The sequence below is a fragment of the Carcharhinus amblyrhynchos genome, chromosome 32 (genome assembly GCF_965287045.1).
Source record: "Carcharhinus amblyrhynchos chromosome 32, sCarAmb.v2.hapA, whole genome shotgun sequence".
Classification (NCBI taxonomy): domain Eukaryota; kingdom Metazoa; phylum Chordata; class Chondrichthyes; order Carcharhiniformes; family Carcharhinidae; genus Carcharhinus; species Carcharhinus amblyrhynchos.
The window spans coordinates 11,365,594-11,384,495 of NC_137355.1; the positions used below are offsets into that span (position 1 = coordinate 11,365,594).

The window sequence follows — 18,902 nt, forward strand, 5'->3', positions numbered from 1 at the left end:
CAGCTTGTTGGTGATCCAGACACCTAAAAACATGAAGCTCCCAACCATTTCCACCTCACCCCTGTTGATGTAGACAGGAGCATGTTCTCCTTTACACTTCCTGAAGTCGATGACAATCTCCTTCGTTTTACTGACATTGAGGGAGAGATTATTGTCATTGCAGCTCACCAGATTCCCTATCTCATTCCTGTAGTTAATGCAGTAAAAAGCCATTCGGCTCATCTCTCCCTTTGAGGTGCTCACCAATGCATCTGTGCCCTTTCTTGAGAGTCCTTTCTGTTTCAGAGAAACACTTCAAGCAGTTGTCATTGAATCTGGCAGCGCTTTCCGGAGAAAGAGGTACCAGGGAGGAGTGAGCAGGAGAGGTTATCCTGACACAATGAGTTATTAAGCAGTGGAGCGCGCTCACGGAGTTAGTGGTTCGCAGAGAGACTATCTCCGTGTTTAGGAGCTGCTCAGACAGGTTAGATTGAGGCAAAGTGAGGTAAACAGCTGGGAGAACCATATGGTTGGGACCACCGTCTGAAGGATAAACGCTGACCGTTTAGGCCATCCCCCCCAACAGGAATGGAGCAGTGTCGTTGGCCCACACCTCTTTAGGGACACCTTACGAAATTCCAGTCTGGTCAGAGTCCTTGTACCAAATGAATGGCCTCAAAACAGTCCCTCTATTGGCTGAGTCAGCTTTTCACCAAACTCAGCAAGGTCATCAGCAAGTACCCAGCCCTCACCGTTCACAACCCTCTGCCCCCGCCCCCGTTTCTACAAGTGGGGTCTCTGCAGTTACCTCCAGCCTGACATCCTGAGGCTTCTGTTCAAAGTCAATGCCATCTATGTACCAGCTTGACCCAGGTCCGACTGGCAGGGCCATTGACAAACATCAGGCTTTGATTTCAGGTTGACTCCCTTCTCCTGGGGGGGTGGGGGCGGTGGGGGTGGGGGGGGGGTGGGTTGGGGGGGGTGGGTTGGGGGGGGTAGGGGGGGTGGGTTGGGGGGGGGTGGGGGTGGGTGGGTTGGGGGGGTGGGGGGGGGGTGGGGGCGAGGAGGGCGGGGGGGAACATGTAGAGGAGTTTATTGCTGTGTCTCTTTACACCATCTCCCTAACAACCCACCCGACTCACCCTACCCACCCTCCTCCACCCCCACAACCCCTCCCCATACCCATCCTCCCCCAACCCCACAACCTCCCCCGTACCCACCCTCCCACACCCCCCCCGTACCTGCCCTCCCCCAACCCACACAACCCCTCCACACCCACCCTCCCCTACACCCCACAACCTCCCCCCGTACCCACCCTCCCCACCCCCACAAACTCCATTGTACCTGCCCTCCCCCACCCCCACAACCCCTCACGCCTGCCCTTCCCCTCCCCCCACAACCTCCCCCCATACTCACCCTCCCCCAACCCCCACAACCTCCCCACCATACTTGCCCTCTGTCACCCCCCACAACCTCCCCATATCCTGACGAATCCCCATCCCAACTCATCCTCTTTCACTCACTCTCCCACTCTCTCTCACTCACTCTCTCACTCACCCACTCCCTCACTCATTCACCGTACACATTCACTCACTCACTCACTCACACACTCACAGACTTCACACATTCACTCACTCACTCACTCACTTACTCACTCATTGACTCACTCACTCACTTCACACATTCACTCACTCACTCACACACACTCACTCACTTCACACATTCACTCACTCACTCACACACTCACTCACTCACATAATCACTCACTCACACACTCACTCACACTCACTCACTACTCACACGCTCATACACTCACACTCACACATTCACACTCACTCACACACTCTCTCACTTATTCACTCTCTGACACACACACACTTACACACTCACTCACTATTCACTCACTCACACACTCACTCACTCACACACTCATACACTCACACATTCACACTCACTCACACACTCTCTCACTTATTCACTCTCTGACACGCACACACACATTCACTCACTATTCACTCATTCACACACTCACTCACTCACACACTCACTCATTCACCTCACACTCTCACTCACTCATTCACCTCACTCACGCACCTCACTCACTCGCTCATTCACTCGTTTACTCACTCACTGACCTTACCCACAGTCTCTCATTCACTCACTCTCACACTCACTGATACTCACTCATACCCACTCATTCATACTCACTCACTTACACATACTAACACACACACTCACTCATTCAGTCACTCACTCACTCACTTGCTCATTCACTCATTGGCTCACTCACTCACTCATGCATGCACTCACTCGCTCACTAACTCACTCACTTGCTCACACTCATTCACTCACACTCATTCACGCATGCACTCACTCACTCACTCACACTCACTCACTCTCATTCACTCACTCACTCACTCTCATTCACTCACTCACTCACTCTCACTCACTCACTCGCTCACACTCACTCACTCATGCTCACTCATTCATTCACTCGCTCAGGGTTTGCGTCCTCTGTCTTCTCTCTATTTCTCTACTGAACCATTGCTGCCACTGTCTGTCTGAAAGACAATCCCAACGGGATGAATGTGGAATTGTTCCTGTGACGAGCCGAATAACTGGATCAATGATTGGGAATCCTGCCTCGAGGGCAAATTGAATAAATATCTACTCAATGGTTTTCCAGCAGGTACCGTGGTAACGGTGGATAACACAGAAAGTATATCAGCGAGCCCAACTACAGGACAAGCCACAGATTCCACTTCACCAATAACAACCCCAGAAACAACAACAACAACTGCAAATACAACAACAGCCCTGGAAACAACAACTGCAGATACAACACCAACCTCAGAAATAACAACAACAACTGCAGATACAACACCAACCTCAGAAATAACAACAACAACTGCAGATACAACACCAACCTCAGAAACAGTAACAACTCCTGTTCCAACAACAACAATCCCAGAAGAAACAGCAACTGCAGCTACAACAACAGCAACCCCAGAAGCAACTGCACAAACAACAGCAACCCCGGAAACAATTCCAACCGCAGTTACAACAACAAGCCCTCCACTAACAACTTCAGTTCCAACAACAACAGCTTCAGTTCCAACAACAACAATCCTAGAACTAACAACAACTGCAGCTACAACAACAGCAATCCCAGAAGCAACTGCACAAACAACAACAACCCTGGAAACAATTCCAACCGCAGTTACAACAACAACCCCTCCACTAACAACTTCAGTTCCAACAACAACAGCTTCAGTTCCAACAACAACAATCCTAGAACTAACAACAACTGCAGCTACAACAACAGCAATCCCAGAAGCAACTGCACAAACAACAACAACCCTGGAAACAATTCCAACCGCAGTTACAACAACAACCCCTCCACTAACAACTTCAGTTCCAACAACAACAGCTTCAGTTCCAACAACAACAATCCTAGAACTAACAACAACTGCAGCTACAACAACAGCAATCCCAGAAGCAACTGCACAAACAACAACAACCCCGGAAACAATTCCAACCGCAGTTACAACAACAACCCCTCCACTAACAACTTCAGTTCCAACAACAACAGCTTCAGTTCCAACAACAACAATCCTAGAACTAACAACAACTGCAGCTACAACAACAGCAATCCCAGAAGCAACTGCACAAACAACAACAACCCTGGAAACAATTCCAACCGCAGTTACAACAACAAGCCCTCCACTAACAACTTCAGTTCCAACAACAACAGCTTCAGTTCCAACAACAACAATCCTAGAACTAACAACAACTGCAGCTACAACAACAGCAATCCCAGAAGCAACTGCACAAACAACAACAACCCTGGAAACAATTCCAACTGCAGTTACAACAACAACCCCTCCACTAACAACTTCAGTTCCAACAACAACAGCTTCAGTTCCAACAACAACAATCCTAGAACTAACAACAACTGCAGCTACAACAACAGCAATCCCAGAAGCAACTGCACAAACAACAACAACCCCGGAAACAATTCCAACCGCGGTTACAACAACAACCCCTCCACTAACAACTTCAGTTCCAACAACAACAGCTTCAGTTCCAACAACAACAATCCTAGAGCTAACAACAACTGCAGCTACAACAACAGCAATCCCAGAAGCAACTACACAAACAACAACAACCCCGGAAACAATTCCAACCGCGGTTACAACAACAACCCCTCCACTAACAACTTCAGTTCCAACAACAACAGCTTCAGTTCCAACAACAACAATCCTAGAACTAACAACAACTGCAGCTACAACAACAGCAATCCCAGAAGCAACTGCACAAACAACAGCAACCCCGGAAACAATTCCAACCGCAGTTACAACAACAACCCCTCCACTAACAACTTCAGTTCCAACAACAACAATCCTAGAACTAACAACAACTGCAGCTACAACAACAGCAATCCCAGAAGCAACTGCACAAACAACAACAACCCCAGAAACAATTCCAACTGCAGTTACAACAACAACCCCTCCACTAACAACTTCAGTTCCAACAACAACAGCTTCAGTTCCAACAACAACAATCCTAGAACTAACAACAACTGCAGCTACAACAACAGCAATCCCAGAAGCAACTGCTCAAACAACAACCCCAGAAACAACTCCAACTACAGTTCCAACAACAACCCCTGAACTAACAACAACTTCAGTTCCAACAACAACAGCTTCAGTTCCAACAACAACAATCCTAGAACTAACAACAACTGCAGCTTCAACGACAGCAATCCCAGAAACAACTGCACAAACAACAACAACCCCAGACACAACTCCAACTGCAGTTACAACAACAACCCCTGAATTAACAACCGCTTCAGTTCCAACAACAACAACTCCAGAACTAACAACAACTGCAGCTACAACAACAGCAATCCCAGAAGTAACTGCACAAACATCAACAACAACCCCGGAAACAATTCCAACTGCAGTTACAACAACAACTCCTCCACTAACAACTTCAGTTCCAACAACAACAATCCTAGAACTAACAACAACTGCAGCTACAACAACAGCAATCCCAGAAGCAACTACACAAACAACAACAACCCCGGAAACAATTCCAACCGCAGTTACAACAACAACCCATCCACTAACAACTTCAGTTCCAACAACAACAGCTTCAGTTCCAACAACAACATTCCTAGAACTAACAACAACTGCAGCTACAACAACAGCAATCCCAGAAGCAACTGCACAAACAACAACAACCCCGGAAACAATTCCAACCGCAGATGCAACAACAACTCCTCCACTAACAACTCCAGTTCCAGCAGCAACAGCTTCAGTTCCAACAACAACAATCCTAGAACTAACAACAATTGCAGCTACAACAACAGTAATCCCAGAAGCAACTGCACAAACAACAACAACCCCAGAAACAATTCCAACCGTGGTTACAACAACAACCCCTCCACTAACAACTTCAGTTCCAACAACAACAGCTTCAGTTCCAACAACAACAATCCTAGAACTAACAACAACTGCAGCTACAACAACAGCAATCCCAGAAGCAACTGCACAAACAACAACAACCCTGGAAACAATTCCAACCGCAGATGCAACAACAAATCCTCCACTAACAACTTCAGTTCCAACAACAACAATCCTAGAACTAACAACAACTGCAGCTACAACAACAGCAATCCCAGAATCAACTGCACAAACAACAACAACCCCAGAAACAATTCCAACCGCGGTTACAACAACAACCCCTCCACTAACAACTTCAGTTCCAACAACAACAGCTTCAGTTCCAACAACAACAATCCTAGAACTAACAACAACTGCAGCTACAACAACAGCAATCCCAGAATCAACTACACAAACAACAACAACCCCGGAAACAATTCCAACCGCAGTTACAACAACAACCCCTCCACTAACAACTTCAGTTCCAACAACAGCTTCAGTTCCAACAACAACAATCCTAGAACTAACAACAATTGCAGCTACAACAACAGTAATCCCAGAAGCAACTGCACAAACAACAACAACCCCAGAAACAATGCCAACCGCGGTTACAACAACAACCCCTCCACTAACAACTTCAGTTCCAACAACAACAGCTTCAGTTCCAACAACAACAATCCTAGAACTAACAACAACTGCAGCTACAACAACAGCAATCCCAGAAGCAACTGCACAAACAACAACAACCCTGGAAACAATTCCAACCGCAGATGCAACAACAACTCCTCCACTAACAACTTCAGTTCCAACAACAACAATCCTAGAACTAACAACAACTGCAGCTACAACAATAGCAATCCCAGAAGCAACTGCACAAACAACAACAACCCCGGAAACAATTCCAACTGCAGTTACAACAATAACCCCTCCACTAACAACTTCACTTCCAACAACAACAATCCTAGAACTAACAACAATTGCAGCTACAACAACAGCAATCCCAGAAGCAACTGCACAAACAACAACAACCCTGGAAACAATTCCAACCGCAGATGCAACAACAACTCCTCCACTAACAACTTCAGTTCCAACAACAACAATCCTAGAACTAACAACAACTGCAGCTACAACAATAGCAATCCCAGAAGCAACTGCACAAACAACAACAACCCCGGAAACAATTCCAACTGCAGTTACAACAATAACCCCTCCACTAACAACTTCACTTCCAACAACAACAATCCTAGAACTAACAACAATTGCAGCTACAACAACAGCAATCCCAGAAGCAACTGCACAAACAACAACAACCCTGGAAACAATTCCAACCGCAGATGCAACAACAACTCCTCCACTAACAACTTCAGTTCCAACAACAACAATCCTAGAACTAACAACAACTGCAGCTACAACAATAGCAATCCCAGAAGCAACTGCACAAACAACAACAACCCCGGAAACAATTCCAACTGCAGTTACAACAATAACCCCTCCACTAACAACTTCACTTCCAACAACAACAATCCTAGAACTAACAACAATTGCAGCTACAACAACAGCAATCCCAGAAGCAACTGCACAAACAACAACCACCCCAGAAACAACTCCAACTACAGTTCCAACAACAACCCCTGAATTAACAACAACTTCAGTTCCAACAACAACAGCCCTAGAACTAACATCAATAACCCCAGAAATAACAACAACTGCAGTTACAACAACAACCCCAGAACTAACCACAACTTCAGTTCCAACAACAACAACTTCAAGTCCAGCAACAACAACCCCAGAATTAATAACAGCCATCTCTGAACAGACAACAACTTATGTTCCAACAACAACCTCGGAACTAACAACAAGTTCCGTTCCAAGTACAACAAGCCCAGAAGTAATAGCAACCCCAGAATTAACAACAACATATGTTCCAACAACAACTTCAGTTCCAACAACAACAACAACCCCTGAGAAAACAACAACTTCTGTTCCAACAACAACCCCAGAACTAACCACAACAACCCCTGAACAGACAACAACTTACATTTCACCAACAACCTCGGAGCTCACAACAACTCCTGTTCCAACAACAACAATCCCTGAACAGACAACAACTTCCGTTCCAACAACAACCTCAGAAGTAACAACAACTAATGTTCCAACAACAGCAGCAATAGCCCCTGAACTAACAACAACAGCCCCAGCACTAACAGCAACTTCCATTCCAACAACAACAACCCCAGAACTAACCACAACTTCAGTTCCAACAACAACACCAGAACTAACAACAACTTCTGTTCCAATAACACCAACAACCCCAGAACTAACAACAACTTCAGTTCCAACAACAACAACAACAACTCCAGAACAGACAACAACCCTAGTTAAAACGACAACTGCTCTGACCACTACAAGTCAACTGGCACCCAAACAGGAGAGCCCCTTGGAATTCAAAATAGAGAAAGAATTTGATCCAGCCCTGGAAGACCTGAGCTCTGATGAGTTCAAAAAACTTGCAACAAGTTTAAACAATACGGTGAGTTTAAATTCCCCCCGGTAATCTATTCTGCACGATAACTTTACAGATTTAGCATAGACTTTTGATTTCCTCTATTCTATCTTTCCCATTAAATGCAGAATTTTAGCTATTAACATTCTGTAAATATTACAAACGAAGCAGTTTCTCCTCCTAAACTTTATGACACAGAATTTGTCCACAGGCTCCTCCCAGTTTTAGCTGTCTCTTCAGGCAGGTGATGTGGGTTCAGGAGAATTTGATTTATTATTATCAAGTGCATTGGGATGCAGTGAAAAGTACTGTTGCTTGTGTGCTATACAGAAAAAGCATACCGTTCATAGAGTACATTGGGGAGAAGACCATAAGAATAGGACCAGAATTAGGCCACTCGGCCCATCGAGTCTGCTCCGCCATTCAATCATGGCTGATATTTCTCACACCCCCATTCTCCTGCCTTTTCCCCATAACCCCTGATCCCCTTATTAATCAAGAACCTACCTATCTCTGTCTTAAAGACACTCAATGTCCCGGCCTCCACAGCCTTCTACGGCAAAGAGCTCCACAGATTCACCACCCTCTGGCTGAAAAATTCTTCCTTGTCTCTGTTCTAAAGGATCGTCCCTTTAGCCTGAGGTTGTGCCCTCTGATTCGAGTTTTTCCTACTAGTAGAAACATCCTCTCCATGTTCACTCTGCCCAGGCCTCGCAGTATCCTGTAAGTTTCTATAAGATCCCCCCCTCCATCCTTCTAAACTCCAACGAGTACAGACCCAGAGTCCTCAACTGTTCCTCATACGACAAGCTCTTCATTGCAGGGATCATTCTTGTGAACCTCCTCTGGACCCTTTCCAAGGAAATTATTGCCAATTATTTGATTGGTTATCGTAATGATAATCTTTAACGATGTTATGAATGATGGCTGCCTGTTTCGCCTTGACCGTCATCACAATTTGGCACCCACCTCCACGAGGATTTTTCACTACACCTGATTATCTACCTACATCCAGGTTTCTGGTGTGGGATTTGAACCCATAACTTTCTGAGTCAGAGGCAAGAGTCATCAGCTGGCCCGATTCGAGGAACTCCCTTTGAGCTAATGGATGGAATCAGATAATTGTACAGCCTGAAGGATTCCAAAAGACTTTCCCAATTAGGTTTCCCCATCCTGTTTAAGCAACCTTCCCCAATCACTCCTACTCCACACCCGCCCCCCACCCCACCGCCCCCAGAGGGCTTTGAGTTGATTTATTATTGTCACATGTATTGGGTAAAGTGAAAAGTATTATTTCTTGCGTGCTATACAGAGGAACGTTCATAGAGTACATGGGGAGAAGGAAAGGAGAGAGTGCAGAATGTAGTGTTACAGTCATAACTAAGGTATAGAGAAAGATTAGCTTAATACAAGGTAGGTCCATTCAAAAGTCTGATAGCAGCAGGGAAGAAGTTGTTCTTGAGTCGGTTGGTACGTGACCTCAGACTTTTGTATCTTTTTCCCAATGGAAGAAGGTGGAAGAGAGAATGTCCGGGGTGCGTGGGATCTTTGATGATGCCGGCTGCTTTTCCTGAGGCAGCAGGAAATGTAGACAGAGTCATAGAATCATAGAATCCCTACAGTGTAGCCATTAGGCCAATCGAGTCTGCACCGATCACACAATCCCAACCAAGCGCTATTGCTGTAACCCCATGTATTTAACTTGCTGGTTCCCCCTGACACTAAGGGACAATTTAGCATGGCCAATCTACCTACCCTACTCATCTTTGGACACTGAAGGACAATTTAGCATGGCCAATCCACCCAACCTGCACATTTTTGGACACTAAGGGACAATTTAAAATGGCCAATCCACCTAACCTACGCACCTTTGGACACAAAGGGGCAATTTAGCATAGCTAATTCACCTAACCAATACATCTTTGGACACTAAGGGACAATTTAGCATGGCCAATCCACCTAGCCTGCAGATCTTTGGACACTAAGGGGTAATTTGACATGGCCAATCCATCTAACCAGCACATCTTTGGAGTGTGGGAGGAAACAGGAGCACATGGGGGAAACCCACGCAGACACGGGGAGAACTTGCAGATTATACACAGATATTGGAAGGAAAACCAGGTCCCTGGTGTTATGAGGCAGCACTGCTAACCACTGTGGCACCATGGATTGGCCATGCTAAATTGCCCCTTAGTGTCCAAAGATGTGTAGGTTAGGTGGATTGGCCATGCTAAGTTGCATCTTCGTGTCCAAAGATGGATTGGCCTTAGTAAGTGTGTGGGGTTACGGAGATAGGGTGTGGAAAAGTAGCGCTGCTTTAGAGCATCGGTGTAGACCCGATGGGCCGAACGGCCTCCTTCTATGCTGTAGGAACTCTATGGTTCTATGGCTTTGACTCACTACCAAGGGAGTGCTGAGCAGCTGGGAGTGCCTACCTCCAGCTGAGCTGGTTCACTCACTCATTGGGAGTTGGAAGGTTCCGCAGTGCTATTCATAGAGCCGGAATCCTGGAAAGATTTACCTCTCGCCTGAGACCTTGACAAAGAGAAAGGTTGGTTCGGATTGCCCTGATTTATAGCACTCCCCACAGTGCTGTGGTTTCGGTACCGAGAGTGTCAGACCTCTCGTGTCTCTGGGGTGGAACTTAAACCCTTAACCTTAAGTATCTCCAATAGCTCCCATCCATATTAATGGACATTAAAAATGTTAACATCGGGTGTTTAGTTACTAAAATAATTCCAACAAAATCCTAATGTATTTCTTCTTATTCCAGCTTGATCCAATATACCGTAAGATTCTGCCTGATAATTTCCTTGGCGTACAGATTAACGGATTCAAGTAAGTAACAGGGTGACTGAACAAAGATAGTTTCTTAATCAGCCATGCAATGATGGAATTTAGAGAAAGATTTCTGAAACTTACTTCAGTGTCTGCCCTGTGACTTGCACGTGGTAACAATACCAAGACACTTAGACTATAAGATATTGGAGCAGAATTACGGTGGTTAGCACTGCTGCCTCACAGTGCCAGGGACCCAGCTTCCACTGTTTGAAGACCAAGGAAGGTGCAGTCATAACGTGGCCAAACAAGTTGAGTGTTAACCTGTAAAATCCTTCCAAACTCGTTGGCGGTGGGAGAGACTCCTGCGCTTACGTGCTCAGGATAAGCGACTAATCTAAACCTTGTGTTAGGTCTATAAACACTGTGTTCCCAGCCTTGGCCAGAGAATGAAAGTAAGACCCTTTCAATATCAAAATTCCAAAAGGCAAGATACGGTGGACTTTAATTGTTCCATTTCCTGTACAAATCAACAGTCAGCTTGATGGGGAGTGGCACCCCCTGGCAACAGACTGGCAACCTATTCCAGAAATTACTAAATTTAAAGTTATTTATCAGCCTCACTATTAGACAATTAACACCGCAATGAAGTTGCTGCGAAAACCCCCTAGTCACCACATTCTAGCATCTGTACACTGAGGGAGAATTTAGCACGGCCAATGCACCCTAACCAGCACGTCTTTTGGACGTCTGTGGGAAGAAACCGGAGCACCCGGAGGAAACCCACGCAGACACGAGGAGAACGGGCGGCCTCTGCACAGACAGTTGACCCAAGCCAGGATCGAACCTGGACTGTGGAAATTAAGTTGTAATTCCAGCTCAGGCCAAAAAATTCAATTAAATTTGTTCTGCAAAGTTTAAAGGTGCTGACTTCAAATAAAGCACCGTGGGGTTGCTGGAATGTGTGAAACTATAGTTAAAAGCAGTTAAAATACTGCAGATGTTGGTATGGGAAATTAAGTTACAACAAGGCAATTCTGTCAGCAAGTATGTAAACCAGGCCTTCAGTGAGGCCTGCGTTTGTGTGCTCAGGATAAGCGACTAATCTAAACCTTGTGTTAGGTCTATAACCACTGTGTTCCCAGCCTTGACCACAGAATGAAAATAAGACCCTTTCAACATCAAAATTCCAAAAGGCAAGATATGGTGGACTTTAACTGTTACATTTTCTGTACGGATCAACTGAACAGCTTGCAGTGCTTTGCCCTGCATTGTGTTCTCACTTATGGACAAGTGATTAAACCTTGGAAGTTTGAATACTCTTAGTGCCTAGCGTTACTCTTAGTGCTTAGTGTTACTCTTCATGCCTGGTGTTACTCTTAGTGTTGTTTGTACCCAGGGTCGATGGCAGGGTCCCTGGCGCTGTGGGTTCGCTGTGTTAACCAAGGTGCCACCTTGTCACCCCCATGGAAACAGACGAAAGCCTGCCTTTGTGTGTGCCAGTAGGTGTGGGAAAGCTGGATATGAAACAAGGAGATTATTGCTAAAAAGAGATATGAAGACTGGGCAGCAAGTGTTTATCACTGCTTTCTCACAGTGCCAGGGATCCGGGTTCAATTCTGGCCCCGGGTCACTGTCTGTGTGGAGTTTGCACATTCTCCCCGTGTCTGCGTGGGTTTCCTCCGATTTCCTCCCACAGTCCGAAAGATGCAGGGGTTAGGTTGATTGGCCATTGCCCCCCACCCACCCCCCACCCTGCCCTGGATGCTTGAGGGATTAGCGGGGTAAATATGTGGGGTTACGGGGGGGGTAGGGCCTGGGTGGGGTTGTTGACGGCACAGCCTCGATGGACGGAATAGCCTCCTTCTGCACAGTAGATTCTATTGTGTGGTGCTCAGAGGTTTGATGTGATTGATTTCTTTTCAGGAATGGATCCATTGACGTAAACAGCACCCTGCTTTTCAAAGCAGAAAGCGTGCCTCTGGCTCCTTCAGAAGTGGTGAAAGTATTGTCAAACGAACTGCAGAACGGCTCATTGGGAAACTTGGTAATTAGCCCTGAGTCCATCCAGTCAGGCAGTAAGTATTAGACATTGCAAAATAACTCAGCAAGTTCCGAAATATCTGAGTTGCCCGATGTGGTTCCTGTGAAAATCGGCGCATTAATGAGCGGAACTGGCCAGTTCCGAGTGAGGGGGATACCCCGTTATGCCTGGAATTAACATAAGAACTCAGAGCAGGAGTCAGCCATCAGGCCCCTCGAGCCTGCTCCGCCATTCAATAAGATCATGGCTGATCGTTTTGTGAACTCAGCTCCACTTACGCACCCGCTCACCATTACCCTTAATTCCTTTACTGTTCAAAAATTTATCTATCCTTGCCTTAAAAACATTCAATGAGGTAGCCTCAACTGGGCAGGGAATTCCACAGATTCACAGTGCTTTGTGTGAAGAAGTTCCTCCTCGACTCAGTCCTAAATCTGCTCCCTCGTATTTTGAGGTTACGCCCCTTAGTTCTAGTTTCACTTGCCAGTGGAAACAACTTCCCTGCTTCTATCTTATCTTTTCCCTTTATAATCTTATACGTTTCTATAAAGATTCCCTCAATCTTCTGAACTCCAATGAGTATAGCCCCAGTCTACTCAGTCTCTCCTCATAAGTCAACCCTCTCACTCCGGAATCAACCTAGCGAATCTCCTCTGCACCCCCTCCAGTGCCAGTGTATCTTTTCTCAAGTAAGGAGACCAAAACCGTACACAGGTGTGGCCTCACCAGCACCTTACACAGCTACAACATAACCTCGCTGTTTTTAAACTCCATCCCTCTAGCAACGAAGGACAAATTTCCATTTGCCTTCTCAATTACCTGCTGCAACAGCAAACCAACTTTTTGTGATTCCTGCACAAGGACACCCAGATCCCTCTGCACAGCAGCATGCTGCAATTTATTACCATTTAAATAATAGTCCATTTTGCTGCTATTCCTTACATATTATTCCTTAAATGAAGTTTTGCCAAGATCTTTTGCAATATTCAATGGTATTGAAACAGGGATAATGTAGAGTTGCGAGGGTTCCATGGGCAGGATTTTGTCTTGGCTCATCCTGGAACCATAAAGTCCCACCCAAGATCAACAGATCTTTCCCCGCTCCGCCCCTCATCTGCTCTGGTTCCCACAGCGGGCGGGGCGCTAAAATTCCATCCCTTGTGTTTTTCTTAATTCCCACATTTCCCAGTTGACCGAATGGCTTATCCTTGTAAAGGCAATGGAGGGATTCTGCTGTCCTGCCATGGGATTCATAGGAGGTGGGAGGGCAGACCACATTGTCCTCAGGCAGGATTCTCCGGTTTTGGGGTGAGCACGGTTGAGAATCCCACCAAAAGTTCTTCATGCTTTGATTATATATTACAATATTTATTCTACATTTACAGAAAGAATCCAGACTCACCGCTAATCGAAAGCATCAAAATCTCTCGATCAGCAAGGTCAACATGAGTGTTTAACATTTGTTATTAGTGTGACAAGTAGGCTTGCACTAACACCGCAATGAAGATATGGTGAAAAATCTCTAGTCGTCACACACTCCGGCGCCTGTTCGGGTGCGCCGAAGGAGAATTTAGCACACCCTAACCAGCCCGTCTTTCAGACTGTGGGAGGAAACCGGAGCACCCGGAGGAAACCCACGCAGAGATGTGGAGAACATGCAGACAGTGACCCAAGCCGGGAATCGAACCCGGGTCCCTGGCGCTGTGAAGCAGCAATGCTAACCACCGTGCCACCGTGCCATCAGTGTCTGAATTGTGACAAAGCAGACTGTTTTTGATTTGATTTATTATTGTCACGTGTATTAGTATACAGTGAAAAGTATTGTTTCTTGCGCACTATACAGACAAAGCATACCATTGATAGAGTACAAAGGAAAGAAGGAAAGAAGAGAGTGCAGAATGTAGTGTTACAGTCATAGCTAGGGTGTAGAGAAAGATCAACTTAATTTGAGGTAGGTCCATTCAAAAGTCTGACGGCTGCAGGGAAGAAGCTGTTCTTGAGTTGGTTGGTATGTGACCTCAGACTTTCGTCTCTTTCTCCCGATGGAAGAAGGTGGAAGAGGGGATGTCCGGGATGCATTAACTCTTGACGGTAATGAGAATGGAAAGGTTCAACTTGCGAATGTGTGTGGCAGAGATGGTCCTCCTCGTTGGAGACTACAGGGTGAATTTCACCGTCCCGCCTGCAATGGGAATCGGAATGGGCGAGGGGTGTACCCTAGAAACGTTCGTTGATCTCACACAGGATTGTCTGGTTTCAGGGCAAGCGCAGATGGAAAATCCCGCCGTACACATGGGAAAATGGCTGCCATATTGCCATGCAATTAAAAACATCTGTCACTGGGAACATCTGGGCGAAATAGGAAGAATTGAGAGCTTCAAGTTTTTGGTGTCCAGATCACCAACAATCTGTCCTGGCCCCTCCATGCTGACACTATAGTTAAGAACGCTCTACTTTCTCGGAAGACTAAGGAAATTTGGCATGTGCACTACAACTCTCACCAACTTTTACAGATGCACCATAGAAAGCATCCTTTCTGGTTGTATCACAGCTTGGTCTGGGCTCCTGCTCTGTCCAAGACCTTACAAAATATTGTGAATGTAGCCCAATCCATCACGCAAAGCAGCCTCCCATCCATTGACTCTGTTTACACTTCCCGTTGCCTTGGAAAAACATGATTGAGGACACCATGGACATTCTCTCTCCCACTTTCTCCCGTCAGGAAAAAGATACAAAAGTCTGAGGTCACGGACCAACCAACTCAAGAACAGCTTCTCCCCACACTTTTGAATGGACCTACCTCGTATTAAGCTGATCTTTATCTACACCCTAGTTATAATTGTAACACTACATTCTGCACCCTCTCCTTTCCTTCTCTACGTATGGCTTGCTTTGTCTGTATAGTGCGCAAGAAACAATACTTTTCACTGTATACCTGTGACAATAATAAATCAAATCAAACCAAGTTGTGTCAGGGGATTTCCCAGTGAGAGTGCCCACTCAAAGTGATTCCCCACAAGGGGTACAGAAGCTGAAGTTTCCTAGTTTTGGGATCCACTTGATTAGCCGAATGTCGTCTTAATATTTATTCTCCTTTTTATAGATATTACGTTGAACAACCTGGAGCCAATGATGCTGCGTATTGTCTTTGTGATAGAAGATAAAGCCTTCACCGCAAACCTCTTTGACGAGAATTCCAGCGAATTTATGCTTCTGCAGACTGCAGTTCTTCACTGGGTACAGAATAACTAATTGCCAGGACATTGTGACTGCTCCAGCCCAGAATGACAATGGCCAAGATATTGCTAGATGTATTATAGAATGATGTTAGAATATGAGGTGGTACAGTGGGTTAGCACAGTTGCCTCACGTCAAGGACCCGGGTTCGATTCCCAGCCTCGGGTCTGTGTGGAGTTTACATGTTCTCCCCGTGTCTTTTCTCCCGGGCCGGTTTCCTCCCACAGTCTGCAGATTGGCCATGCTTAATTGTCCCTGCGTGTCAGGGGAGGGTGGGGTGTTTAGCAAGATTGGGTTACGGAGACAAGGCCTGGACAAGATTGTTGTCAGTTCGGGCTTGATGGGCCGAATGGCCTCAGGAACATGGAATCCCTACAGTGCAGAAGGAGGCCACGCAACCCATCGAGTCTGTACCGGCCACAATTTCACCCAGGCCTTATTCCCGCAACCTCACCTATTCACCCTGCTATTCCCCCTGACACTAAGGGCCAATTTAGCATGGCCAATCCACCTAATCCGCACATCTTTGGACTGTGGGAGGAAACCGGAGCACCCGGAGGAAACCCACGCAGACACGGGGAGAATGTGCAGACCCTGCACAGACAGTGACCTGAGGCTGGAATTGAACCCGGGTCCCTGCCATTGTGAGGCAGCAGTGCTAACCATTGTGCCACCGTGCTGCCTGTGCCTCTTTCTACACTGTAGGGATTCTATGGTTCTATGAATGTGGATTACGTGGCAAGCAAAGCCAGTCATCCAGTTGACAAACTATGTGTCGACTTTTTCGTCTATAAAATGGTAAGATTTGACCCTGTATATTTCGTGTTTCCATTCCCAAACAGTCGGTTTTTGGTCAATAGATTTCCAGGCTAGAGAGGTTATAGTGCAGTCCCATTTCAATTTGTCATACTCATTGGGAAAATCTTAAACAGTCGGGATCCAGGATGCAGTTTGTCTAACTGACCTTCTCTTCCAATCCCACAGCTCGAACCCCTTCTCAAATCGGGATTTGATGAAAATGTGCTGCCAAATTCCACCGTTATGTTCAGGTATGTCCACTTCAATCCTGAGGGCTTAGGAGGTTGCAAGCCTTTGGGATGTGAATTAACATAAGAACATAAGAACATAAGAAATAGGAGCAGGAGTAGGCCATCTGGCCCTTCGAGCCTGCCCCGCCATTCAGTAAGATCACGGCTGATCTGTCGTGGCTCAGTTCCACTTTCCCGCCCTCTCCCCATAACCCTTAATCCCCTTGCCTATCAAAAACCTATCAACCCGCATCTTAAAAATACTTAGCGAGGTAGTCTCCACCACTTCAACGGGCAGAGAATTCCAGAGATTCACCACCCTTTGAGTGAAGAAGTTCCTCCTCAACTCCGTTCTAAACCGCCCCCCCTTTATCTTGAGGCTGTGCCCCCTAGTCCTACTGTCCTTTCTGAGCAGGAAGAGTCTCTCCACCTCTATCCTATCCATCCCATTCATCATCTTATACGTCTCAATGAGATCTCCCCTCATTCTTCTAAACTCTAACGAGTACAAGCCTAGTTTATTCAGCCTCTCCTCATAGCTCAACCCCCTCAACTCCGGTATCAGCCTAGTAAACCTCCTCTGCACTCCCTGCAAGGCCAAAATATCCTTGCGTAAGTGCGGCGACCAAAACTGCACACAGTACTCCAGCTGCGGCCTCACCAATGCCCTATACAGCTGCAGCAAGACCTCCCTACTTTTATATTCAATCCCCCTCGCTATGAAGGCCAGCATCCCATTCGCCTTCCTGACCACCTGCTGCACCTGCAGGCTGGGTTTTTGCGACTCATGCACAAGGACCCCGAGGTCCCTCTGCACCGTCGCCTGCTGCAGTTTTTCGCCACGTAAGTAATAGTCCTTCCTACCATTATTCCTACCAAAGTGGACCACCTCACACTTGCCAACATTAAATTCCATTTGCCATTTCCTGGCCCATTCGCCCAGCCTATCTAGATCCTTCTGCAGACTCTCCACACCCTCCGCGCAATTTGCCTTTCCACCAATCTTGGTGTCATCAGCAAATTTCGACACCCTACACTCGGTTCCCTCCTCCAGATCATCTATATAAATGGTAAATAGCTGAGGCCCCAGCACCGACCCCTGGGGCACTCCACTAGTCACCAACCGCCAATCCGAATAGCACCCATTGACCCCCACTCTAATGGCTGTAAATTGGGAGAGGGGAGTGTGCAGAGGGACCTGGGTGTCCTTGTGCACCAGTTGCTGAAGGTAAGCATGCAAGTACAGCAGGCAGTAAAAAAGGCAAATGGAATGTTGGCCTTCATTGCGAGAGGTTTCGAGTACAGGAGCAGGGATGTGTTGTTGCAATTATACAGGGCCTTGGTGAGGCCACACCTGGAATATTATTGCAATTTTGGCCTCCTTTTCTGAGGAAGGATGTTCTTGCTCTCGAGGGAGTGCAGTGAAGGTTTACCAGGCTGATTCCTGGGGTTAGTGGGACTGATGAATGAGGAGAGATTGACGAGGTTAGGATTGTTTTTGCTGGAGCTCAGACAAATGAGGGGGGAAATCCCATAGAGGCTTATAAAATTCTAACAGGACTCGACAGGGTCGATGCAGGGAGGGTGTTTCCAATGATGGGCGAGTCCAGAACCAGGGGTCACAGTCTGAGGATTCGGGGTAGACCATTTAGGACGGAGGTGAGGAGATATTTCTTCAGCCGGTGAGCCTGTGGAATTCATTCCCACAGGAAGTAGTTGATGCCAAAACATTGAATATATTCAAGAGGCGGCTGGATATAGCACTTGGGGGAATGGGATCGAAGGTTATGGGGAGAAAGCAGGATTAGGCTATTGAGTTGGATGATCAGCCATGATCATGATGAATGTAGTTGTAGGTTCTTGCAGTCTTGGGCGGAGCAGGAGCC

At 46.5% G+C, this 18,902-nt stretch overlaps 1 protein-coding gene across 1 annotated transcript in view; it reads left to right on the forward strand.

The window, feature by feature from the left end:
- The first annotated feature begins 2,561 nt into the window (after positions 1-2,561).
- Positions 2,562-18,902, forward strand: part of LOC145360657 (uncharacterized) — a 47,980-nt gene continuing 31,639 nt past the window's right edge. The window contains 11 exon segments of the mRNA XM_080216006.1: positions 2,562-2,581; positions 2,696-4,008; positions 4,092-4,187; positions 4,392-4,760; positions 5,004-5,109; positions 5,180-6,702; positions 6,794-7,956; positions 10,703-10,767; positions 12,634-12,785; positions 15,855-15,988; positions 16,973-17,037. Of these exon segments, the coding sequence (XP_080072132.1) occupies positions 2,562-2,581; positions 2,696-4,008; positions 4,092-4,187; positions 4,392-4,760; positions 5,004-5,109; positions 5,180-6,702; positions 6,794-7,956; positions 10,703-10,767; positions 12,634-12,785; positions 15,855-15,988; positions 16,973-17,037 (5,006 nt within the window).